The sequence below is a fragment of the Acartia tonsa genome, chromosome 1 (assembly GCF_053477335.1).
Source record: "Acartia tonsa isolate MP-2025a chromosome 1, ASM5347733v1, whole genome shotgun sequence".
NCBI lineage: Eukaryota > Metazoa > Arthropoda > Copepoda > Calanoida > Acartiidae > Acartia > Acartia tonsa.
The window spans coordinates 36,854,022-36,881,793 of record NC_137260.1 but is presented as its reverse complement, the minus strand read 5'-3'; the positions used below and the strand labels follow the sequence as shown (position 1 = coordinate 36,881,793).

Sequence of the window (27,772 nt, the reverse complement as noted above, 5' to 3'; positions counted from 1 at the left end):
TTGAAAATTTCTCCAATAATGTGATAGAAACTTTTACACAAAAAAAATCAAGAAAAAAGTTTCTTCAACATTGAAAACAAAACATAAACAGACACAAACACAAAAAGAGTTTCCCCGACAAAAAAATGATGAGCTTTTCGGATTTTCTCAGGTAAAAATATTTATAATCAGTCTGGGGAAAAAGGATAGTAAAGTAGTTTAGGTAGGTATAATTTATGTTTTTTTTTCTGTATTAAAATTTCGGAATGCCTTTGCTGTTAAGTAGATACATCTCATTAATTTTTATTATAAGACCAACAGCAAAAGTTTTTGCAATCAAAAGGTTGTCTATCAATTATGCTAAAATTGTGCCGCCCGTATGGACAATGAAATAAGACTTTTTATAACAGATAAGGTTTTATCTAATAATCACCTTTTCTTTAGGTTTCAAGCCTCTCGTATTTACAAGGGGATGTAATTGTAGAGACACTTGTTAACCAATGCTTTGATTGCACGAACTTTGTTTGTATGTCCTAATTATCCTTGATATTTTGTTAATGTCTGTTTATGGGTAATGCGTTTTCCTACCTTTACTATTAATTTTAATCATTGAACTCTAAGTAAGAAATGAAAGTAATTAAGGTCTAGTCCTATTAAATAAGTAAAGCGTCTTTGCATTACAGAATTTTATCAAGAGGAAGAATTAATTTATCATTAATTTATCTATCCCTTTATCCCTGGTCTGTTGTATAGAATTTTATTTTGGCTAAGGGATTCAGGATTGGGGGATTTCTTCAGAGATTAGCGAGTTTAGATTTGTGTGTAGGCATAAGCGTACAAAAGGGGGGTGTAACCTCCTATTAAAATTATAGGGGGGAGGGGGGGAGTGTATCAGTGGCCTTGAATATACCAATTCCAAGCTACCATGATTAAAGTATATAAAGTTAATTATTATTTTATACTGTAAGGCTTAAACCCCTTTTAATGTCTATATTACAATACCCCCCTTCTAAAGCTTACACCCAATAACAACCCCCTCGATTTTGGTTTGGAAGGGTGACAAAATTTCCTGCGACTTTTGCGCACTCCTCTTGTAAAACACTGTGTACGCCACTGTGTGTTTGTGAGTTTGTCTATTGACACCTTATATCAACGCTCAAATATATGATATAGTCTACAGTAGATCACAATTTCCAAATCATAAATACTGAGATCAAGTTAACCCTCTCATTTTCTACTCATAAGTATACTTATGTGTAGTTATTTGTTTCAATTATAGATTTATTTGAATCAAATTCCTTATTTTATTCTTCTTTTTCTGTTATTCATTCGTCATCACTATTGACCATCAATAATGCACTATTGATTAAGTCATTTATTATCCTTAGAATAAAGTAACAGGATCTCTTGTGTGTCTGTCTGTGTTTACCGGTGAATCCTGCTAACCACTGAACTGATCATTTACTAGTATATTCTGATAGGTTTTGGAAAGGTTTCTAACTTGTTTGGGGGAGGGTATCACTACCCTCCCAAGAGAGTCGCGTGTTCTTATCGTATATGGTCTTTTCAACCAAACATTATTAAGCATGAGGGGCCCTTTACCAACAAATGAAACATGTTGGAAATAATGTTATAGGGGGGGGGGGGGTGATGTATGTATTGTGTATATGAGCTCAGAGAGTCCTATTGTCCATAATCCCAACCAGGATTTTATATACAACAGATCAACCTTCCTTTGTCACAAGGATGTAAAAGGGGTTGGATGGATGGGCTAGGGGAATATTATTTACAAGATTTAGAAAATATATTAGAATTCTTTTTAGTTATATAATGTTGTACTTATGTCTGTGTGCTTTTTAAGATTTCTAAAACGGCTTTACTGAAAAAATGTATTTGGGGGAATATAATACAGCAGAAATAAAATATTTGATAGAGTTTTTCGAAGTCTCCGTCTTTCTGTCCGTCCGTCAGTCTCGGCTGCTATTTTATAAAATATTAGGTCATATTTGAAATCATATTTTAAAAGCGTTTTAAACAAGTAATGTACATACTGTTGGGTACTTAATAATTATAAAATATAAATATTTAGAAACATATCTCTTAAGAAGAATAGAACAATAATAAAAAGTTATATATGGATACAATTATATGGTAATGGAACAATTGAGATTAGCTGTAACCAAAAACAAATTTAAGAAATTCTACCGAAACAAATTATTATTTTCTCTCGAATAGGTTTTTTGTTCAATAAAAAAGGTGCTCTGTAAATCAGTTACTTTTGTATGTGTCTGTTACATACAGTTTGATAATTTCTTCTGTTATCTCTATTCTCATATTTGGTTCTAATGAAGAGTCTAATCATGACAAAAATAATAAAGGCATAGGACAAATGACTATTAGTTACGAGTCAAATTCTGGTGGTTGATAAAATCAATGGTTTTATAATAGATTTATTACCCTGTAGATGATCATTGAGAAATACGAGGGATATATTTCCCCAAAGCAAAGTTTATACCTGTTTGTAAATTTATGGCTGACTTTTTATAGGAATGAAATAAAATATAACTGTCTTTTCGTACAATTTCTAATCAATAATGGGACCGGTTGTGAATGGATTGGTCATTTAGACTTATATTTATTGGTTGTACAATGATTTAGTTATCGTTGTTTTTTTTTAAATTTAAAGCTTTGCTTTTATTGGACGTTTGATGCTTGTTCAATTATTGTTTTGTTTAGAAACACTAAGTGCACTTGTTATATTTTAAATTTTAGATAAGACAAAATAACAAAAGATGTTATATTTTTGATAATAAATAGAAAATATAATATTGCTTTTTTTTATGTGGGAGGTTAAAAGTAAAAAGTGGATAATATAATCTAGCAATTAGGGGAGGGAATGTTATGGAATTTTAAACCCCCCAATTTTATTTAGGTACCTTTTGAGGAAAAGAGGACTATCCACGAACAAGAGCAAGTGATTCTAAGCATCTTACAGCATTGACCCACAGTATTTTTTCAGTAAATATACTAGGTTTATGCTTAATATTTGCTCTATTGGCAAAAAAGTTAGGTTTCACCATGGTTTTATATGAAAAAAACTTTGAAATGTCAAGCATTGTTTGGTGCAATATCCTCGAATGTTTTGATGCCTTAAAACAAAAGTATATTATTTTGATTAAAAATGTATATTTAGAAAAAGGGTTGGTAACTTGTAAACAGTTTAATTAATGTACTTTTGCAATTTTCAACATTTGATGCTTTTCTGCAGTGTTATTTTATTTTGTCCTTTGAACACAACAAAGCATTTGATGATATTGCTTTAAAAATTGCTTTACATTTTAAAGTTTTTTGCATATAAAACCATGGTGAAACATAACTTTTTAGTCGAAAAAGCAAATGATAAACATAAAACTAGTATATTCACTAAAAAAATACTATGGGTCAATGCTGGAAGATGCTTAAAATCACTTGCAATGGTTCGTGGATAGTCCCCTTTATAAAAAAAAATTGGCTTCAATACCCTGTAATTTTTTCTAGTTGTGTCATTGAAATACTTAGTACTTTTTGATTGTGCAAATGATAATACTAGTTTTTAAAAAATCCAATAATAGTATATTAGTTATTTCTCGCATCGTATTATAAACAGCTTTGCGCAGATATTTTTTAGTCCTGAGGTGCCAAAGGCACGGGCTAAAAAACTGGTTTTAATCTTATGATCGTACATTTTTATATTCGTAGAAAGCTATAATACGATGCTAGACATAGTTTTTTCGTATGGATGAGAACCGGTTCCTATCCACCAGATTTGAATGAATACGAGAAATTGTATTATGCTGGATTAATTTATAAACGGTTAACTTTGGCTTTTATACATAGATTCGAATTATGAAAATAAATGAATATAAGCAATGGGCGTTTTCCTGTTACAAAATTTTTTATCAATTTGAAAATTTGAGTACCCCCCCCCCCCCCCCCCCCCCCCGACAGTCTGGATAGTCTGCGGGAGGAGGAAAAGATTTGGACACAGGAAAAAGGCAAGCTTCAATTTAATTCAATAACGTGCTGTGTGGGGAAGCCGAGCGAAGCGAGGCTTCTCCACAGCACGTTATTGAATTAAATTGAAGCTTGCCTTTTTCCTGTGTCCACAACTTGATGTCGGGGTACTCTAATTTTCTAAATTTCAAAAACTATTTTAGGTTAGGTTAGGTTAGGTTATAGGCTAGGGAGCCGAGCGCTGCGGCCACGGATGTTCGTTGTCTGGGGTAATTTAATTTTCTAAATTTCAAAAAACTATTTTAGGTTAGGTTAGGTTAGGTTATAGGCTAGGGAGCCGAGCGCTGCGGCCACGGATGTTCGTTGTCTGGGGTACTTTAATTTTCTAAATTTCAAAAAACTATTTTAGGTTAGGTTAGGTTAGGTTATAGGCTAGGGAGCCGAGCGCTGCGGCCACGGATGTTCGTTGTCTGGGGTACTTTAATTTTCTAAATTTCAAAAAACTATTTTAGGTTAGGTTAGGTTAGGTTATAGGCTAGGGAGCCGAGCGCTGCGGCCACAGATGTTCGTTGTCGGCTATTTCTTTTAAATATTGCTACGCAACCCACAAATAAAATTGTTCTTGCTAAAAAAACGCGGACGAGAGGGAGAACATAAAGGGGACTGGGAAAAGGGGGTTGTTGGTCAGATGGGAGAGGAAAGGGGTAAACTATACAGTAAAAAAACGCGGACACGTAGCGGACATGGAGTGCTCGCATGATGTGAGGGAGAACATTAAGGGGGTGGGGAAAAGGGGGTTGTTGGTCAGATGGGAGGGGAAAGGGGTAAACATTACAGTAAGAATTCTGCTATAAATAGACTGAAAGCTTGTAGCTGTTTGTTAGTCGACTACAATATGCCTTGTAGTGAGGGACTGCGATCCTAAACTGGTTGGCATGGTTGACTAAGGAGCCTGAGGCAAGGCAAGGCAAGGCTCGTGTCTCGCCTTATATACCCTCCCTCCCTTCCTCCTGTCCAACCTAATAATAGTTTACTTAAATTATTATTTTGTTGTCGGGGGGGGGGGGGGGGGGGGCTACTCAAATTTTCGAAATCGCTAAAAATAATACTAAGAGGAATCTACCAAGCAATGTTATATTCTCTTTAATGTTAAATAGTAACCTTTCTATTTTGTATTTACCATGTAGCTGCTAGTTTAGCAGGATTTAATGGCTAGGTAATTAAAAAAAAGTCTTTTAATAGAAAGCAAATTTAAATACCCTTATCGTGCCTCTCAGTTAAGTTGTATTTATGTCTGAACATACAACTAACCTCAAGCCTCAGTCACCAACCTAAACATATGAATAACAGGTCAAAGAGGGATTCGAACCATGATCCCTTTAAACCTGACTCTAGTTGACAAGATGAATTACTGTTTGATGTTGCTGAGCACGGAATTTAATCAAGCATAATGGAGATAATTCTCAGCAGAGATATTCACTGCTAGAACTTCTCATCATACTACTAAATTTTGTCCGTTGCCAAACGTCAATTAAGTAAATTACTTATTTAGTATTGTACGGTCTTCTAAGCATTATTTTATCTTGTTTATTTAGTAGGTAAATTATGGGACCTTTTGGTTTTAATAATATTCTTATATAAAAGTAACAGGATGTCTATGTGTCTGTCTGTCTGCTTGTACCGAATGATCTCGCTAACCTCTGAAGCGATATGACGTAGTCGCAAGTTTATAGATATTGTATAAACATTTGTATGTTGGTAAATTTATGAGTTTGTGTTGTACCTTTTCATTATTAACCTTCATAATTTTCAACAAAATAGTTCAAATAGATTTCATCATATTTTCCTGTTTAAAACTCAATTACAAGTAAGAATGTATAAAGAATCATTATGATATGTTTAATAGAAAAAAGTCATAAACCTGCTTAGAATCAATACAATACTAAAAATCTTCAGAATAAAATGCAACGATGTATTCAAGAATAGGACAATTGACGATGCATTACTACACCCCTCCCGATTATCTGGAGAATATCTGTATTCATTTAATCGTTATTGTTCTATATTACTCCGCACTTAAAAGTTTCAGCCGTCTATCAGATCTTAAAGAACAATAATAAAAGAACAGTTAACCAAACTGTAAATATTAATATTTTGCAATGTTTCAGGAACCGAGTACTGTTGGTTGACTTTTTAGCCATAATATTTGGTATATCATCATGGATATCCATCAATGGTTTGTGGGTAGAGCTTCCAGTATTAGTTAATCAGCTACCAGAGGGATGGTCGTTGCCGTCCTATCTATCTACTATTGTACAGGTAGGATTATCCATCTATCTATCTGTCTGTCAATTTTTTTTTGCGGACTATCATTCTTTTTATCTTCATATCTATATGTATAATTCTTCTTCTACTTATCTTATACATTTTTTTGCTATTTTTTCATTAAATTAACCAACTACTTATGTACTCTACAATTGCTTAGATTATTTAATAAATTCAGTTATCTTATAGGTAAAAACTTATGCCATTTATCATATCTTTCAAAACATAGTTGTGAATAATCTATCAAAATTCAAAACGTTTTTTGTTAGAAGATATGATTTTTAATTGTCCAATTTGATTTATTTATATTATTTTGTTATTTTTGAATATATCATTGTATTTTTGTTTCTTCATGCGTCTTTGTATAAAATGATGTGTTATCCTAAGAATTATTGTAATAAAAAAATTTTAGTTGGCGAATATTGGACCAATAAGTTACAGTATATTCCGAGCTCTAGCCCCCAGATCCCAGACTCCTCAGAACATAATCATTCTTGTCCTGTTGGTCCTAGGGACTGGAGCCTCCCTAGGACTGGCCCTGGGATGGAAGATTACTTCACAGGTATGAATTATCGAGTGCTTCACTATGACAATTTTATTTGTGAATCTCTTTGAATCATATGGTTTAAGGCTGGAAAAATGTATCATCCTCAATTTTATGAGTGTGGCAGTAATCGCCTCGTTATTTTATTAAATGAACATATTATCCCTGCGGGTTTTTAAATTTTTATCTAACATATCAACCTAACTATTTCAACTATAGAATAAGTAAATAATAAAGTAATAAAATGTTTTGTATTTAGATTGCTGGGGCAGAGAGATCTACAATGTTGTTTGTTTTTGTATTTCTACTCTCTCTGGTTGACTGTACAAGCTCTGTTCTATTCCTCCCTTACATGGGACTGTTTAGGTAAGTAACCAGCGTTATAGATATACCATAGATAGACAGAATGAGAGAAGCAAAACTTAAGGAAAGGAAAGAGGTTCTTTTCATCAAAGTGCCTTTTTGGTACTGAAAACCTCTCCTGCCCTTTTATTTTGAAGTATATTGAATGAGTGGTGGCAGCAGTTTTTTCTATGCCTAACCCCTGCGAGGCTAACTAGTACCCAATAAAAGCTAACCTTCCCTGATCTAAAGTAAGAAAGAAAGAAACAAACACAATACCTCCCTCCCCCTCCCTGAATTTAATGTATTTCAAGAAGGGGGGGGGGATGCTCAACAAGGCACTTAAGGGAAAACGCCAGAAACAATAGTCTGCGATTTCTATCATTTGTGTGAATTATTGAAAGATACATAGACGAAAAGTTTCTCTTGAATTGCTAATATTGGCGCATTAATTTGTTATTTTGTAAGCTTATCTTATGGGGATGTTGTCATTTTTATCAATTTAAAATTTCTTAAATAAGGATGAAATGGCAAAATTATTACCTAGAGATTTTAATAAATCAAAATAATTAGATAAACGTAATTTATTTAGTGGAATTAAATATTTGATTTTGAAAGTACTGCATTTTTAATCGCTATTTTATTTAATATCAATTTTAATAAAATAAGTGACATATTTTCAAATATTTTAGGCTCAATTGATGTATTTTAGACTTTAGTAAAGCATTTGATGGTAATCAAGGAATTTAAATTCTTGCGAATATTGATCCTTAAATTTCATAATTTTTTATATAGGGACGTGTACCTGAATTCTTATTTGGTGGGAGAAGGTCTCAGTGGGTTTATTCCTTCTATAGCAGCCCTTGCACAGGTACTAAAGTATAAATGAATTTACTTAGTAACAGAAAAAATGGATAAGTGTTGAAATGCAACTTTTGGAAGCAGCATAGATATATGATACTATGATTTTGTATGGTAGTTGCTTAAATATACATAGTTCAATATGAAACTGTAAAGAAAAAAGGGCTTAACCAATTCAAAAGCCAATAGCAGACACGGCCGGGTGATATTTGTAAATTATATGTTAGAAAATGGCGGCTGTCGGCTGTTTCATCGCAGTTTCTTTAAAGTTCTGTATGTACTTCATTAAAGAAACTGCCAATTAAACTCCCAGTGCTGTAAGGTAACTTCATTATTGATTAAGTTCCTTTATGTTGGTTTAAGAAAGTAATACTTCCGCCACCACCCTTCCATTTACTTCAAATTCAATTTCTGCGTTTACAGTGTATGTTAATTATTAAGTACCATGACAAAGCAAAATATTTGCTTATATCTTATTTTAAACCTTTATTGTATCTTACCTAATCCCTGTTTTTCGAAGGAGAATACCGCCCTTACGAGGTAATGGAAATTTGTAATATATATATATATATATTTTGGCTACAAATTTTAGTTTGTTGGTCATTTCATTTTTGTTAGCTTGTTATTGCTTCGGATTTTATCTATCCTTGTATAAACATTGTTTTTTTCTTGCTCATATGCATAAATACAAAATGCATTTTTGGTGTGAGTGAATTAATATGAATTATGTTTTGACACGTACATTTAAAGTATTAATGTACACTGTACAGTATATATGCATGTTTAATGTATTCATTTTTTCCAAGGATATATTGTAGAATTGTTTTTTTCAATACACTTTTTAAATTATTAATCAGTTTGAAAAAGAAATCATAATTAGTAATTGAGGACATTAAGATGATTAAAAAACTTTTGTGTTTTTGAAAACTACGATCAATTTCATTTTTTGCTAAGAAAATCGATTTAGGCAAAAGATCATTTTCAGTATGGCTCCGATTTCATTTTCTGTATAATTACAACAGATTCTAAACCGTACTAAAACACATGTATTGTATAGTACTCTAAAAAAAATTAAGGGCCAAAAACGGAGATTAATCCTTTTATCTTTTATTTTTCTATTCGCGAACAACTGTCTATTATGCCAAAAGATAACAATATAGTTATTATTAGTATCTCTTATAATCTAGATATAATTAGTCTCCTTTAAATTATTTTCTTCTCTTTTTTTATGTTTCTGAAAAATATATCTCTCTATTTTATTTATTTATTAGTTTTACGAACAAAACAAACTGAAAACAGAGCTATTTTTATATTTTTTTTTGAATGAATCGAACTGAAGAGAAACAACACTCTGATAATGATATATTTAGGTTTTGAGTACAAAATTAGTAGGCGTTGGCCATGTAACAAATTTTAGTACATTCTTAGCAAATAAATTTCTGTTTTTGTAAAACAGTTTGCAAGTGACTAACTACTTTTTTATTATATAAACCAGCGGCTATGCCCCTAGAGATCTTAAGGGGCATTTAAGAAAAAGGGGTAAGTTATGGGGGTAATTGGACTGACATTCTATTTTTTTTTTTTATAAAAATAGTTTTATTTCTATACATATATATTCTATAACTAAGGAAATAAAAAAAACTTTTTCTTGGGCATGCTCTATCAGGATAAGAGACTTATTACTTGATATTCAATATATTAATATTCCCAGGGAGTTGGTGGTAACCCAGTGTGTAAGAATGTAACAAAGGATGATGGAACCATATCCCTACAACCTGTATCAGAAGAACCAAGATTCACAGCCCAGGTTTACTTACATTTTAACTAATAAAGAGAAAAAATGGGACATTTAAACTTCCCTCGATGATTTATGATCTCCTTCAGTCATTGATGGCTTATTCTGTTTATCATAATTGGGTGGAATTTTCTCAGATTGATATTACATTGGGAAAACATTCTTTTTATGATGCAGAAATCGGTATATTATAATAATTTTGTTTATTTTCAAAAAGACGAGATTTAAAAATTGTTGTTACTCATTTACTAAGTATATTTGCGATTACTTTTATTTAATGAAATCTTCCAATTTTTAACATGTACAAAACGGCCTGCTTAATTGCTTCAAGATCCATGTCAGATCTATATAGGAAATAAATGTCTATAAACGAGCTCAAGTTTTCCAAGGAATATATGATTAAAACTCATAGTGCTCCAATAATCCATAATAAACTCTCATTGCCCAGAACGATAAGACCCATTATTTTACTTTATTAAAAATAAATTCATTTTTTTCATTTCATGTTGCTATTTACCTTATATTGATGTATTTAATTTCTAATCATAAAAAAGAAAATTTAAATTTATAATATGATAAATTTAAGAAAACTATGTTTTAAAAGAATTCGATTGTGGCGACATTTTGTGTGTTCAAATATTAAACTAAAATTGTAATCATCATCATTAACCCTTTGGTGATGGTAATGTAAAGAAAAAAATATAATTTAAAAAAATCTTTTAAAAATCATTTAAATTATTAAATATTTACTTTTTTTTAGATAGTAATGCCGGGTGAGGAAAATAGATTTATTGAGAAATAGATATGCATATAGAAAACTAGCCAATAGGGAGATAATTATATCGAGCCAACTCTAGTATTGAATACTTGCTAGAAACCAACTTATTTTACCTAAAGATTTCATTCAATTTTATGGATATTTTTTTCCAGGATTTTTTCTTGTTTCTGATGGGCATGATGATTCTATCTTTATCTGCATTTGTTTGTCTGGAATGGCTGCCTCTTGCCAGGTATGTAAGGGTTTGAACACTTAACTTCTTGAACTCCCTCCCTAGGCGCAGATACTCCATAACTAGTGTAATAAAAAGTTTAATTTTCCGTACTATTGTTATAAATAATGGCGAGGTATTACAAGATCGTAGCTATACTATAAACAATAAATGATTGTCTGCACATCCGTTTCGAATTGTTGCTGGTTGTCTAATTTTAAGTGTTTATGATTTAATAATATATTGGAAAACAAGTCTGTCTTATTTTAAGACACGTGTTTAATATAAATATATAAGTTTTTCTCTACATTCAAACGTCTTTTTTTACGTCAAAGACTTTTTTCAAAGTACTAACAAAAGATTTTAAATTTAATCTTCTGTTTTTGAATTATTAAATCCTTATTGAAAAAAGAGAGAGAAAATACCAATTGGAAAATTAATTATTTTGATAATATTTTCTTCATAGTAAATTACTCAAGTATTTCCTTTTGATAATTAGATTTTTTATCTTTTAATCTGCAGATTTGATAAAAAATATTTTTTCATTTTGTTGCAAAGCTATTCTCCATAAATTCAAATGTCTGTTTATTCTTCTTTTAGTCTGAAACGTTATAGGGTAAAACTAATATCATATGGTCAATTAGAAAATAATAAATCAAAGCTCAAATAATTGTACCATAATAAAAGTACCCCAAAAAAAATAATTTCATTATCTTAATTTATGATATGATGATTATAATCTTGCAATTAATAACATTTATCCATGAAAGACGTCAGTTCAAGGAATCCATTGAAATTTAAGAAATATTTGCCACAAGAAAGAACAATAGCTAAATTTTCTACCTATCATTTTAATCATAATTTTGAACGTTATTTCAATTATCAAAAAGAATTTAAAATTCATGATTTTTTATTTCAGGCGAGAAAAAATCTCTGGAGCTTCTTTGATGGGGGAGAGGCGTGAGTCTAAAGATTCTACAGAATCTGATAGTCAGAGCTCAAGAAAAAACATTCAGGTAGACAAGGTATGATCAAATTATTTAGTAGATTTGCTCCTTCCTATGTTGGTACTTTTACTTAAAGTGTCTTTTAGTAGATTTGCTTTTATAAAAGTTTTGGTGCTTTCGAACATTGACCCTTCAATTTTTATTAAAATAAGTGGAGGAATTTTGTTCCTTGCCTTTACACTGCGGTGTACTAACCCTGCGAGGCTACCCAGTGCCCAATATAGTTTACCCTTACATAAAGAAAGAAAGAAAGAAAACTACCCCCCTTTCCATATTTTCACTTTATTTTAAAAGTAATGGGGGGGGGGGGGGGGGCAAAGGTTCAGTACCCGTTCTTCCGCATGTAGCATAATAAAAAAAAGAACAGGTAGGTTTATATTAAAACAACAAGGACCCTTTATAAAAACGTATTCTTGAAAATAATTTTAAAAACTTATTCTTAAAAATGGAAGTTTCGGGACTGATAATTTACCATTTTAGATTAATAAACAAATAATAAGATTTATGGATTTAAAATTCAAAGATTGAACTTTCAAAAAGTTTATGAGCTAACAGTTGAACTTTTAATATAATTGTGTTGCCTATACCTTACTTTTCTTTCCTTATTTTGTTGTAGGTATAAGATTGTAAACATGAAATATTAGTCTCGGAGAAAATTGAATACATAGATTACAAAATTAAAATAGCCAGGAGGGATTGATTTATTAAAGACTCTCTGATTTCTTTCCGTCCCTTCTCCAAGTATTCCGTCCCAATATTAGTCAACATAAAGGTTAAACCATATCTGTGCATTTCAGCCCCCCCCCCCCTCCACACACACAAAAAAAGAATAAAAGTGGGATAGCAAGTTTTTTTTGTGGCCACGAAACCCCTGTAAATAGTTTTGAGTCCTACAATTCAGTTATTGTCGATAATTTCACTAAGATATAATTTTCCATAATGTCCAGACCTAACAACTAAGATATAATTGTCGATAATTTCACTAAGATATAATTTTCCATAATGTCCAGACCTAACAACTAAGATATAATTGTCTATAATTTCACTAAGATATAATTTTCCATAATGTCCAGACCTAACAACTAAGATATAATTGTCGATAATTTCACTAAGATATAACTTTCCTTAATGTCCAGACCTAACAACTAAGAAATAATAGTCGTTAATTTCACTAAGATATAATTTTCCATAATGTCCAGACCTAACAACTAAGATATAATTGTCGTTAATTTCACTAAGATATAATTTTCCATAATGTCCAGACCTAACAACTAAGATATAATTTTTCATAATGTCCAGACCTAACAACTAAGATATAATTGTCGATAATTTCACTAAGATATAATTTTCCATAATGTCCAGACCTAACAACTAAGATTTAATTTTCCATAATGTCCAGACCTAACAACTAAGATTTAATTTTCCATAATGTCCAGACCTAACAACTAAGATATAATTTTCCATAATGTCCAGACCTAACAACTAAGATATAATTTTCCATAATGTCCAGACCTAACAACTAAGATTTAATTTTCCATAAAGTCCAGACCTAACAACTAAGATATATTTTTCCATAATGTCCAGACCTAACAACGGTCCTGAGATATAATTTATCTTTACCTCTCTCTCCTTATATTTCTCTTTTAAAATTGCTAGAATATTTCATTTAAGAGCTTTAATTAGATTTTAACTTTTAAGATTTTATTTCTTTGAATTTGAAAAGAAACCATGAATGATTTTTACTTTTTGGAAAAGATTACTTAATTTATTTTAAAATTAAAAGCTGGAATCTTTGTAGGTAGGTTTACCTAAAATCTCATATTAGTATGTATACCTAGATTTAATGTGAATGGGGGGGGGGGGGGGGGGCACTTTTTGAAACCAAAAGTAAAGCGCGTGATCTTAGCCCATGAAAGAGTTACAACTCTAAAATTCGGCACAGCAGTTGCTTTTGTGAAAAACTGTAAAGAAACGGCGCCGAAATTTTGTAACTCTTGTATCGGCTGAGATCATGTGCGATTTACTTTTGGTTTCAAAAAGTGGCACATCCGCCTCCCCCTTTTATTACTAAGAGGATTTTGAAAATCATATTTTGTTGTAAATCTTATTTAAAAGTCTTTTGATTAGATTTGAAAAGGGTACTTAAATTGAATTTACGTCAATTTTTTATGCTTAATGAGCCTGAATTAGATACGGCTTCAAATAATTTTCTAATTAGAATATAATTAATTCTTACGAAAAAAAATCGGTACACCTACAATTATTTGTGGTTTAAGCTAAAAAAAAATAAAGGTATTTATCCTTTATTTGTGATAAAATTAAGTATCTTTATACGTTCAAGTTCTTTATACGGGTGCAGAAAATATCCCAAACAATTTAAGACTTTAATAAGGACCTAAATGAAGCCTCTCTATAATATAGAGATTCCAACAAAAACCTTACTACTGTATAGTTGTACAGTAAGAAAAAACAAGTGGTTGTCTGTGTTGTGTCTATGACATTCAACTTAAATATGCTGAAATTAGTAATGTCAATTTCACCTCTACATGTCTGTTATTTGTTTAGGAGGAAGAGGTTGGAGGTCACCATAATTCTGGAGGAGTCCTCGATACCTCTGACAGTCAATTAGGTAATTATTATGTAGTTTCAATATTGCATTTTAAATATCTTCATACATTTTTAAATAGAAATTTTCCATGACCTACCTAAAGTTTTAAGTTTTGTGTCTTAATTTTTTGTGGTATTAGCAATTAGCATCCCCTGCCACAATTCTCTTGTTTTCTCTGCTTTTTTTCGCGAATTAAATCTTTTGTAGCATTTTCAAAATATTTTGGACTTTATGTTGTTTTAACTCTCATGCAATTTTATTACTATTGGTTGAAAAGCTGACGTCATAATAATTTGATATTTTTAGTGATACCTGAATCAGACACAGAACATGGTGTTCCCCTCCTCCTATTTATGTTGGGAGCTGTCTGTTTCCTTGCTAATGGTGCCTTACCGTCCATTCAATCTTACTCATGTTTACCTTATGGTAAGTATTACCCTTACAATTAGTAATTTTCTTACCATTTCTAGGGTACGTACTTTTTTGTTGGTTTACTTGCTAATGGTGCCTTACCGTCCAATTCATTCAGTCTAACTCATGTTTACCTTATGGTAAGTCGATACATTTCTCCTAAATCTTTATGTTGGGAGCTGTGTGTTTCCTTGCTATTAATGCCTTACCATCCATTCAGTCTTGACTCATGTTTACCATATGGCAAGTCAATTAAGTTTTTATAAAGCTTGTCATTTTCTTACACTTACTAGGGTAAGTACTTTATTGTGTGCTTTATAGCCTAGGTTATATTATTTTGCTACATTACTTTTCTTGACCTTTTATTACTCTCATTATTTAATAAATCGACAATTAATTTAGTAGATTTGCATCATATTTTGTAATTCTTAAGTTTAAAACAATTATCTTTTGTAGGAAACACTGTGTACCACTTAGTGGCGACACTGAACGCAATGGCCAACCCGCTGATGGCTTTTTTCTCAATGTTCGTGGCCTGTAAGAGCAAGCGCATAGTGTGTCTGCTGACTGGCCTTAGCTTCCTGACCACCGGCTACATCCTAGCCACGGCTCTGACCTCCCCAGCACCCATGTGGGGAGAGTTGGGTGGAGGTCTTACAGTGGTAGCTTGGGTAGTTGTTGGAGCTCTTTTCTCATATGTCAAGGTAAAGTTACCATCATTTAAATTTATATAATTGGTGAGAGGAGTATTTTTTCACTTTGAGAATGGAGGTACCTGCCCATAAAAGTAGTTGTAAACCACTGCAAAGCACTGATATTATACAACATATTCATATGTTGAGTTACAGGTAACAAAAAAGTGGAAATGTATCATTTTTTTGGAGTATAAGTCTCTACCTATACATACATTACTCTGTAAATATTGTAGAATAATATTTTCCAATACCTGTAGCTATTGTAGCTTTCAGAATCAAGGGTATTGCAGGTTAAGAAAAACTATCTTCTTGTTACTCTGCATTGTATTGTACAATATCCAGCTTGATATGACTAAAAACACATCTACATAAAAATATGATAACTGACCTGTATGTGTCACGGCAATATAAATTACTAGAAGTCGCCCCTACAGCCCCCTTGGAGCACTGGAGATGGGGAGAAGGAGTTGACCACCCCCCCCCCCCCCAAGTATAGTTTTAAAATATGTTTTAAGGGGGATATATTTTCAAGGAGGCTTTCCTAGTCCTTTTAAAAGCTTCACTGTAAAGGAGAATCATGTCGGTCCACCGGTTAGCGAGATCTCAAGCTACAGATACACTAACAGAGACACATCCTGTTTCTTTTATATAAGTATGACTAAGGCACTTGTATTAAATAAATTATTATTTTTTTAAGACTTAAAGATTTTTCATTTTATCTCAGGTTTAAAACTCTTTAAAACTCCGATACGAATATTCAAAGTAAAAGTAAACAAAGCGTCATTTTCACAAAAATCGATATTATGCACAAAATAAAGATGAAGGGCGTGCATCATTAATATTTAAACCAAATGAATATCACAAACTCTTTAAGATTGAATTGTACCATGATCAATTAAAATAATTACGGTAAATTAAACCTTGAAATTAAATTATTAAATTTTTCATAAAACTATGTTTTTAGTGTAGTGCCCAATATTGTAAGAAATATAATTTCCTAGGAAATGCTTACTTTCTTTGTATCCTAAAATCCATGCAACCAATGCAGAGTATTATCTGAAGAAACATTTGAAGGCTCTTTTTTTCTATAACCTTTTAACACCCTTAACGAGACTATCTATTTTGTGATTCAATGACATCTATATATCTAGACTTAATATTATGTTTTTACATTGATAATAACTAACTCTACGACCACTTCTATGAAAAATTATTACTTTCTTACCTAATTTTGTCAAACTTTATGAGCAATCCCCCACCCCCCCTGAAGAATATTTTTTGGAATGTTTATAGCTAATTTTCCTAATATTTTTCTGGAAAGTTTAAATAGTTGTTGTTTGTTTTTATTGTTACTGTTGAATAATGTTTTTAAGCTGCACATTTAGATGCTCACACAATACAGCAATAAAAACCACTTAAGTTTAAGAATAACAAAGATTACCATAAATTAATATAATTTAAGGTTTAGTTGGCTTTAGTGAGCAAAATGTATACAAAACAATATTTTTAATAAACTTAGCTTAATTTAAAATAGAAAAAAAAATATTTACAATATAGGTATGAAATCGTCTAATCATTATTTGTATCCATGTCCTTGTTTTTACTTTATTTCAGATGCATGTCTTTACATTTTATAGCTTTTTATTTTTATCAATCTAATATTTGGTTGAATTCATAGAACACCCCACCCCCTCTTTGCATAAATGCATAAGAAATTAGAATTAGGCCAATATTTACAGGGCGAGTGGCAAAAGAGCTTGCTTTTAAAAAATTATAAAAATATTTGTTTATGTTTACCACTTTTTGTAATTTTAGTAAAACGTATCACAGTATCATTTACATATTTCTTTAATAAAGGACAAAAGATGCTTATTTTAATCTAAAAACTATTTTCTTAATCACACTGTTAGTTTTTCTCGGAATTCCGTTGACCAATTAAATATAATGTGTCTTGTTTTCAACCTTAAAAAAACTGCTTCAGAAACAAATAGAAAAAAAACTTTTTTTTTAACAAAAGAGAAAGAAAGATAAAGAGTGAAAGTTTTCAGAAATTTAGGATTAGGTAATTATACAAAATATAATTTAATTTTTTTTATTTATATGAGCATAAAAACTTACAGCAACTTTTTTTACATCAAGGGCTTTCATGTACAGTATAATGAAAATTTAAACTGAATTTATAATTTTTTTCCAATTTCCTATTCTCGCATCCCTGTGAAGATGTTGAAACATAAAATGTGCATTTTCAAATATTTTTTTGCCGTTGCAAACTCTTGAACACTTATTCCTTTTTAAACAGCACAGCTGCTCTTTAATTCTACCTTATCAATATTAAAACGTTTAAAACTATTTACTATTTTAACTCAACCTTTTTCATATAATTTCCCTTTTAACAGCAGAAGCGGTCTACAATTGTATTCGCAGTGCATCTAATATTTATTTCTGTATTTCTAAGTGTATTTCTAATATAACCAATCAAGCTTTTAAATAGTTATCTGCAAGAACAAACAAAACTCCATGTCATGGTCTCCTGATTATTAAAATCGATCATGTCTTTAATTACAAGGTTAATTACACTACTAAAAAACATATTTAAGAGAATCCAAGTTTTTATTAATTCCATTTTCGAAACTTTTTTATACATAAGTCTCAATTTCTTTACCAATTCAATTTGTGTATTTTTATCCTTGTTTCCTAATAGAATAAATATTCAGTTATGTTAGACATGTTAAGGACAAAGGGATAAAAGTTTGGGGTGAAGGAGGGAAGGTATTAAAATAAAATAGGGCACATACACATTTCAAGGATAAAGAATTAGTATTTAAAAAATATGTACCTGCAAATATCTTAAAAATACGCTTGTTTGCAAACAGTGTTAAATAAGAAAAATAGGAATCGCAAGAAAACCATTAATTTATAAGTTTTTAATTTCGTTAAATACAAGGATATTACCAATACTAGGTATAACTAAAAGCAAATTAAATAAAAATAAATTTGGGGGGTTAAATTAAAATGTCGTCTTTGCTACTAAGACATTGCTCCAAAAGTAGCTAAAAAATAATTGCAAATAATGTCAAGAATTAAATTAGTTGTTGGTTATTAGATTATCTGATTTGTGTTTTTCTACATATGCTATGGTTTCTATTTTTATGCAACTAAAATTGCCAATTATTTTTGCAACTTTTATCCCTGATAAACTATGCCTTGATACCTGATATAAAATGCATACGATTATACTTCTTTACCATCTAGTCGAATTTCATTGCCACATATTCTATTTCTAGAATATTTTTATTTTGTTGGATTCTTTAGGAGAAATTTTTACACTGTAATTATAAAGTTTTTGTTATGTTTTAAACAGATTCTTTGATGTTAGGGTATATCTGTAGACGTCCATATGTAAATATGCCAAGAATGATTTATGTATTTATTTTTTTAACATTTCATAATGTGCTTAAACCCTTTCAATATTAAAACTGTAAGCAATCTTTTCGTCTAAGTTTGATTATAATAGAACACGTTTAAAGGCTTTAGAAGCAAATAAATAACTGGTCTTAAAATTCTCATTTCCATTATTTTTTTAGAGTTATAGAGGGGCTCCAATCCCAAAGAAATTGTGTTAAATGTTTGTCTTTTTTATGTGTTAGATTGTTTGTGTGTAGCCTTCGGTGTGTTAGTTTGTGAAAGCAATTTCGCACCAATTTTCTATATTTTTTGAAATATGGAAAATAAGAGAAATTTGCATCAAAGCCCAGATTTAGATTACATCTAGGATAAATGGATAAAAGGCTGATCTACAATAACTTACAGACAACCAACTCATTGATTGTTCGACCTTTGTTTGTAAGTACTAACAATGCAATTGGTCCAGTTGCTCACGGTATCGTTCTGATTTTGTTGATGCGCCTACCTTAGTAGAACTCTTTGATTATGATATGGTTTTAGCTCAGACATTGATCCTTCATCTTTTTGACACAACGAGCGGCCGATTGCGCGATCAGTTGTTTCAATATTTAATAATAAGCTGACATCAGTGTTGGAAAAATTTATTTTCTACTATAAAAAATCATACACAGAAACACACACACACACACACATGTCCATGTTGGTTGAAACACTTTATGGGTGCAAAGTTTTGATGGAATAAATATTAAACAACACAAAATATATTCTTTAGGTGCAGAGCATCTTTATAGATATTCAAAATATTTTTCCACTTTTATTCCGGGGGGAATACAAAATACAAAAATATTCCTAATTAGAGAAATAAATAGATGGGGTGGAGGAAAGTAACCAACTAGATTGAAAATTTATACCCCAGGCAAGTTAGTTAATTTTACATTGTTAAAAGAAAAACAATAATGTTGATTTTTTATACTCTTTTTTTTCCTTTTCCAAAAAATTAACCGATTTTTAATTTTAAATCATCTTTCCTTTTTCTACAGCTCGCTATCCTTGGATCTTCTTGTCCTTGTTCTTTATTTTGAACATGAGAGGGGAGAGAAGCTGTCAGAAAAGTTTTTTTTTATCTTTTTTTCTGCACATGCAGTTTTTTTTATTTTATTTTACTCACTTTTACACAAATTGCACATTTAGCTTTTGACTTTATTTTTTTTTATTTGATTTTCTAATTTTATTTCAAGATAACTTGTTTTAAATGCATTCGTCTTTCAAAATATAAAGATGGAAAATTTTGTTTAAAAAAATATTTAACAAGAACAGTGTTGTTCAAAAGAAGTGCAAAATGATACCATTACTTTAATCGGCTAATTTCATGTTTTGGACTATTTCTCCCTCTTATTAAAGATCTTTTAAAAACCTGTTAATTTCCAGGCTATTTTTAAAGATTTCCCTACCTATTTTTAAAGAGCTTCTAGATTCTAGGAACATAGCCACAAATTTTAAATGAATGAGGATATTAAAATATTTTTTGTCCTCTTTCTTCTAAATAGATTAATGTGCACATAAGTTATCCTGTTAACCATTACTCTTTCTTCAATCTACCTTCCTTTAGGCAACATTCTTTATACTTTAAAAAGAAGACAAACAACCTCCAGTCTTCAGGATATTAGAATATATACATGATTAAAACCTCTTGGGATAGGGCTAACCTTTATAGTTGGTCCCATGGGACTAACATCCTAACTATTGAAGACAATTAAACATTTGATTGCACGTTGTGTGGAAGTCTTAAAAGTACATGAGTTACGTTTTTTTGGGGTCAAGGCATTCTCCAAACTTTCTATTAAGTTCCTGCATCTGACCTAGCAGCAGTGAGTACAACTTTTAACATCTTTGTTTAAGACTCAGTTTGGGCCGAGATTCAAACCCATTGCCTTCCTTACAACGAGCGGATGCGCTTCTTGTTAAGCTACAGTTGCGGTTTTTTTTAGAAAGAAAATGATGGTTAATTTAATCCACAATTATTTTACCGTCCAATGTACTATCCCTGTATGTAACCTCATTTTGAATTAGAAAGAAAGAAATGTTGTAACCTTGAAGGATTGGAATAATTTTTGTTTTAGAAAAAAAATAGGGTTTTATTAGATCCACTTACATATTACAAGATTTTGCCTTCTATAGCTAAAAGAGACATCAAATTTAGTATAAAATAAAAAAAAACAGTTTTGTTTTCGGATGTCTTTTTGTCGGGACTTTTGAAACGATTTTGAATTGTTTTTAATAGAAGTGAAAATCATAATCCCCCGTAATGTTTTTTTATGTTTTAACTATTTTTAACAAACCAAACTCTTGTAGTTTCCTTTTAAAGGCACACAGGTGACAAATTGTAGAGTCCTCAGTCTCAATACGATTTTCCAGAATTCCCATTTTGACGAACATACAAAAAATACAAAAAAAATACTTTTAAAATTAGCATCATTTTGTTTTGAGTCTTTTTAACAAAAATGAGAAGAAAATCTGTATGTATGACATATTTACAAACAATATGTAAAGGTGATTTTTAAGGATAAGGTTATGTTCTATCACTGAGGCAATTTTTCTTAAAAGACTCAAATCGATTAGATGGTTGTATTGTATGGATACAGGTATGATCCTGGCCAGAGATTAATTGTTACTGCCAGCTGCTAGAAAAAGGAATTATACCACCGTACCAAGAGCTAGTATTTTTCATGTATTTATTATGTATTTATAAATAGGTAAGGTTACGTAAAAGTTTTTAGGAGCATTGCTTAAGGACGTTTCCACTTTTTATTACCTAACTCTCTTTTCCACTTAGTCACATGGACCCACTCATTGCAGGTTTCACATCAGGTACCCCATCTCTAAACATTCATTTTAACATTTTTTATGAGTCATTTTATTTGTAACTAGCGGCTACGCCCCTAGAGGCCTCTAGTGGCACTTTAAATGTTTTTTTTTGTATTTAAAATATGGCTAATTTGCGTTTGACGTTTATTTTTCGTTGAACTCTCTTTCTAAAATCTAGAAATTTAAAAAAAAATTATTTCTCTAGGGAGGGTAATGGTGCCCTCCCCTAAAATAGTTATAAACCTTCCCGGGACATATGAAAATCTACCCTGTTAAGGAGAACCCGATCGGTTCAGCGGTTAGCGAGATCCTTCGGTACAAACATACAAACACACAGACAAACGTTAAGGAGAACCCGATCGGTTCAGCGGTTAGCGAGATCCTTCAGTACAAACATACAAACACACAGACAAACACACAAACATCCTGTTACTTTATTATAAGGATATTAAGTTATTATTAGAGATTTTCTTACCATATAAAAATTACCATTGGTCTTTTTTTAAAAAGTTTGTTTATTGTTGTGATACTTATTGATCGCAATTATCCTTGTTGGTTTAATATACAATAACAACCACTTTAAAATACTTTATCTTTTACTTTTTCATTTAATTTAAGGTAATTTTTATGTAACAATAGGGGTACTTTTTAAAAATAAGCTATTCTGAGTTCAGAAAATTTTTGTTTCTCCAGTAACTCATAAGCAAGCTTTAATTTCACAAAGTATAATACAACAAAATTTGATTCTATATAATTCATTAATTTTGGCTAATGCATAGATTTTTTGTGTAGCTGTTTTGTAAAACAAATTCGGCAATCTTCTAAACAATGAAAAATGATTGTATGGACATAAATGGACAGGCAGTAGAGCACAGCACTAAGGAACAGGGATTACCATAAGATGGAAATTATTGGATGCACTGCCAGGTGTTCAAACATTTCCGTAAACTTCACCCAAAAAAAAACTTTTCTTCCATTTGCCCTTTTTGACGTGTTTGTAATAAAGCTTCGAAGAAGCAAGGTTTGGTGGCAAGGCTATTTTACAAGTATGCAAGTTTTTTTTCTCCTGTTTCTTTTTCTCCTTCTGTTTCAAAATGTTTCATCACTATTGGACGCAATCGTTCTTTACAGTTACTTTGTTACAACAAAATGACACCCTTTACTTTATGTAAAAGAATGGACGGGGTTTATGGAAGGTCATTTTGGGCTCAACTTTTGTAATACAATTTTTATTATTTTTTTTATAAATAATTTTCTTTATTTGTTTACTGCAGCTATTTGTCTAAATAAGTTTGTTTTGTCTATTAAAACAAAGGGTCGAAAAAGAAATAAAACGTTTTTGTAATATATGTGTAAAATTTGCATTGTGATAAAATACAATTTGTATTTATATACAGATATCTAAAATTACTACAAACATAAAATCTTTGAATCGATTACAACCACTTGAATATATGAACATGTTTCTTTGTAATTAAAATCTGAAAAATGAAGTTTTAAAATTTAATTGAAAATGCATTATATGTAAATATTGTTTAAGTTATGCATAATATTACTACTAAATTACATGGATTCAGGAATAGAGAACGTATACATAAATTTACTATATAAATACTATATAGTTTTAAATCAAATTAATATTTTATGCTATGATTGAAAGACGTAATCAAGTCAAATATGCAAAGAATGTAGTCCCTTTGGTAACATCGCACCTTATGGGGCGATTTTTCGTATTTTTCACAGTAGCTTTTCTCCTATTTTTAGCCCCTGCGGGAGGCTCTAACCCTGCGGGGCCAATTACATAACCCTGTGGGGCAATCACCTAACCCAATATAACCTAACCTAACCTATAAAAAGCCATTTTAAAAATACGACGAATTGCCCCTTATGGAGCGATGTTACGAAAGGGACTATTCCCGAATGTTCTTATTTTTTATAATTTTAACGGATGCCAATTGTAATACGGATTGTTTCATTAGTATGATAACAGGTAAGCCCACAACAAGCAAGTTTTATTTATTTTTATATGACCTACCCCTGTGTATCCCTGAAAACTTGATATGACATGGCTCAAATTGTACGAAATGTCTGCCAAGCAAATTTCAGGGAATAGACAACAGCTTTTTATTAAGTCTTTACCACTTCCACAATTTAATCATAATTATTACCAGAATAAATATGATAAATGTAATTGACTCTTATCCTCTAAAGGGTGAAAATTCATATTGCATTTATTGTTAAAAACAACTACAGCATGCCAATACAAAATTGCATACCAATTATTATTAGTTTTGACTGGATAATTTAGCAATAGATAATTTGTTTCTCAAGTGGTTTTCAATCAATTGTAATAATCAAACTACAGTTGAAACAAAAGAAATTTTTTAAAGTTGTAACACATAATAAAAAAATACACATTAAGTATATCAAACAAACAATAAAATCAATCATGTTCTTTAAGAATAAAATTTTAAAAAATTAATAAATAATATCTTTCGAGATGTCATATCTATTAACCCTTGGTTAGTCTTTTAATTAATCACTATATGAATTTTAGGTGGCTATAGCTGGACTTTGTCGGGACGCCGGGGCTTTATTCAAGTGTGGAGTTGCCACCCAAATAGGGTCTGCGTGTGGCGCCCTTACTGCATTTCTACTTGTCAACCAGGTTAGGTTTTTTTAACTTTCGGATAAAACAAAAACAAGAATAGCAGTATTTGTTATAGTATAGACTAAAATCGATGCCAAAGAACTGTTGATGAATTCAATTTGCCTTACATATAATTTCATTTATGGGTTTTAAAGGGCTGTTTGAATTTCAAGTCTAGGAATAGTTATTTATCGCATTGTATTATAAACAGCTTTTCTCGGATATAAAAAAATACAATCGTAATCTTATAATTGTACATTTTAATACGATGCTATACATAATTTTCTGTATGGTTGAAACCGGTTCTAATCCACCAGATGTTTTTCGGTTTCCAAGCGATACTAGAAAATATTTTTCTCGTATTCATTCGAATCCGGTGGATAGGAACCGGTTCTCATCCATACGAAAATACTATGTCTAGCATCGTACTATATCCAGCTTTCTACGAATATAAAAATGTACAATCATAAGATTAAAACTAGTTTTTTAGCCCGTGCCTTCGGCACCTCGGGGCTAAAAAACTGGTTTTAATCTTATAATTGTACATTCTATATCCGCGGAAAGCCGTTTATAATACGATGATAGAAATATCTATTAATCTTTATGGAGTGTTTTCTATCAAATGCTTAGCTAATATCAAAGTAACAATAATTAATATAATAAATATTTCTTTTTCAGACAACACTGTTTCAAGGATTTTATGTGACGTGTGATAGCTGAATAATTCTGTAAGACTTACCATTGCTATCTATTGTGTAAATATGTATAGGAATGAGATACTTTAAACGTAAAGATTGTTTATTTAAAACTAAATATTTCACAAAAGTTATTTGAGATAAATTTTTCGATAAGTTTTACCAGGAAGGGGAAGGGAACACAAATTAAATAATACCTTTGGAAGAATTATTTGCTTCACAGAAAACTTTTAGACAAAACTAATTTCTTAGTTTCCTTTTTGTCTCTGCACAATTATATTCGAACCATTGTGTTGTACTGACGCACCTGACACAACAAACAGCTATTGCACCTCATGGCTAAATATATGTATATATATATATACAAAGAAATTAATAGAAATGACGCCGTACCCTGACCTGATAAAAGCAGTCATAATCTATTGATGCTATCGATGTAAAAAAAACCTATTATATAATAGCTATGCTAGTAATAATAATCTATATTTTACTGATATAAGAACGATTTCATCAGGAGGGGGGGGGGGGGGGGAGGGAGACTACTAATAAAAAAGGTTAGCTTATATACCAAAAAGCTTAAGTTAAAAAAAATTCGCATGGTAGATCAAGGGAAGTTTTTGTGCCTCATTGGGTTTCAGATGGAAACCGTTAATAAAATATTATTTTATATCCCTAGTATCTTGAGTCCAAAAATCTGCACGGTTATTCAAAGGGTTTATGAGAATCCCCCCTTCCCCTCCCCCCTCCAATCGTCTGCACTTACGTTTCCCTATAATTGAAAAACAATTGAATTATATAAAGCAAACTCAACATATCAACGATGTTAAATTAAAAGAATTAAAGAATTTTATTTGCAGATTTTAATTTAAAATATTTTATTAATAAAATTCTCTAGAACCAAATGTAAAATATAGACAGATTATACATATACATACTTGTGTAAAACGCTGAACGAAAATCAGAGAGAAAGGAGATATATCAAGAACTTTTTAATGAGTTTTTATTCAGTAATAAATTTTAGCAGTAGCAGTATTTTTTGTTTAAAATTAAGTTACATTGGGAATTTGTCTATAATAAAATAGGTCCAAAACTATATATAACTAACTGTCTTTTATTTTGCAATTTTTGTTAATTCTCCCTTCTCTTTGACGAGGAAAATGATTTGTTAGGCCCCGGCCACATTTTTCCAGGGTTTGGCGGTGACATTTTCTATTTCACGTTTTTGTCGTTTATCTGTTGGAAAAGTTTACATACGAAATCGCAAATTAAAATAAAATATTTCTCCAAAGTAGTAGGAAAAAATGGTAAATTTTCAAATCCATTTTTTTAACCTTTCATTTACTTAGATTGTTGTTATTCTAATTTTTGAATAAGCATTTTCAACTTTGAAATTTGCTGAATTGTACGTGAACTTTGGGTGACTGGCGATAAGAAAAATATATTTATTCACAAAATATTGAATTTAACATAAGACCTTTTCAGAACCTCTATGTTTAAAATTAAGTATATTTTAAAATGTATTAAAATTAAGGCTCAAACTTATAATAATTGGGTGGGGGATGACTTTTGTAGAGATTTCAAAATTCAGCTCTAAATGCCACTTAGAAAAAACAAAAATACACAAAATATACACAATAATTTACTTGATATTTTCACCAAAATTGTGAGTTCTTAACAAAAGTCGCCCCCTCCTTCGTTTATGTAACTGTACATTGACTTCTGTATTAAAATATCGTGATTTTGAAAATGAAAAAATTAGCAGCGTCTTAGTACATAAATAACATGAATAACTTAGATGTGATGTAGTAATTCAACTGAGATAAAAATATTTCAGAATTAAGTATAAAACATTTATTATATTTTTGTCTTAAAGATACTGTATTATTGTAATTATAAATGTTACACTGTTAAAAAAATATTTTCATTTAATAACCTTTTTTAAATTAAATCTAAATGAAATTGTTCATTAGCTTATGATTTTTAGAATTGTAATTAAATAGGAAATATTTTTTTTTACAGTGTAATAAAAAAAGTCGCCAAAATAATTGTAAAAGCGGCCAAACTATGTTTAAAAATGTCTATTATTAAGGAAAATTTCATTCAGAAAAGAAATCAAGAAAATGCTTTTATAAGTTGTTTTAAGAAATTTATTTTTATGTTTAGAATATTATAATATATGTAATTTGTAATGCATTTTTAAATTTACAAGTAAATCAGTATAAAAAGTAGTTATATTGAAGTGTAGTACCAATTTGTAAAAGCTTAATAACACTGTCGTAAATCAATATGCAGCCATTTTCATCGTTTTAATACAGTAATGTTTAATGTTTATAACAAATTTTCTTGAATGTTAATGAATAAAATTTAGAAATGTTTAGACCATCTTATAGGAAAGTAATGCAAATAGAGAAATTTTAATAAAATTTAAATCCTGCTTAACTTCTTTTTTTATAAAAAAGGTATGCATAAAATTTTATTTTGAATTATATAGATTATGGGTAGATTAAGTAAAATATTGCATTGATTATCAATTTATTGTTGTTATAATATGTATTCTGTAGATATATTTATATAAATATCAAGTAAACAATAAAGATATCTAAACCAC

General features: G+C 30.5%; 1 protein-coding gene across 3 annotated transcripts; it reads left to right on the top strand.

Annotated features, from left to right (window-relative positions):
* Positions 1-2: 2 nt before the first annotated feature.
* On the top strand, positions 3-27,772 carry Rift (Riboflavin transporter). 3 transcript variants are annotated; one of them, XR_013879464.1, is made up of 15 exons: positions 3-151; positions 6,141-6,291; positions 6,710-6,859; positions 7,101-7,207; positions 7,979-8,054; positions 9,756-9,851; positions 10,770-10,849; positions 11,748-11,853; positions 14,401-14,464; positions 14,750-14,869; positions 15,311-15,558; positions 24,377-24,487; positions 25,148-25,163; positions 25,534-27,070; positions 27,184-27,772. XR_013879464.1 is itself a non-coding variant. In XM_080160158.1 (14 exons), the coding sequence occupies exons 1-14, from the start codon at positions 126-128 to the stop codon at positions 25,560-25,562; spliced, it is 1,371 nt and encodes a 456-aa protein (XP_080016284.1). In that variant the 5' UTR covers positions 3-125; the 3' UTR covers positions 25,563-27,772. The 3 variants fall into 3 exon arrangements, 2 of the variants coding, with proteins under 2 accessions (XP_080016284.1, XP_080016272.1); XM_080160158.1 differs by having other exon boundaries at positions 11,748-11,844; positions 25,534-27,772; XM_080160146.1 differs by having other exon boundaries at positions 25,534-27,772.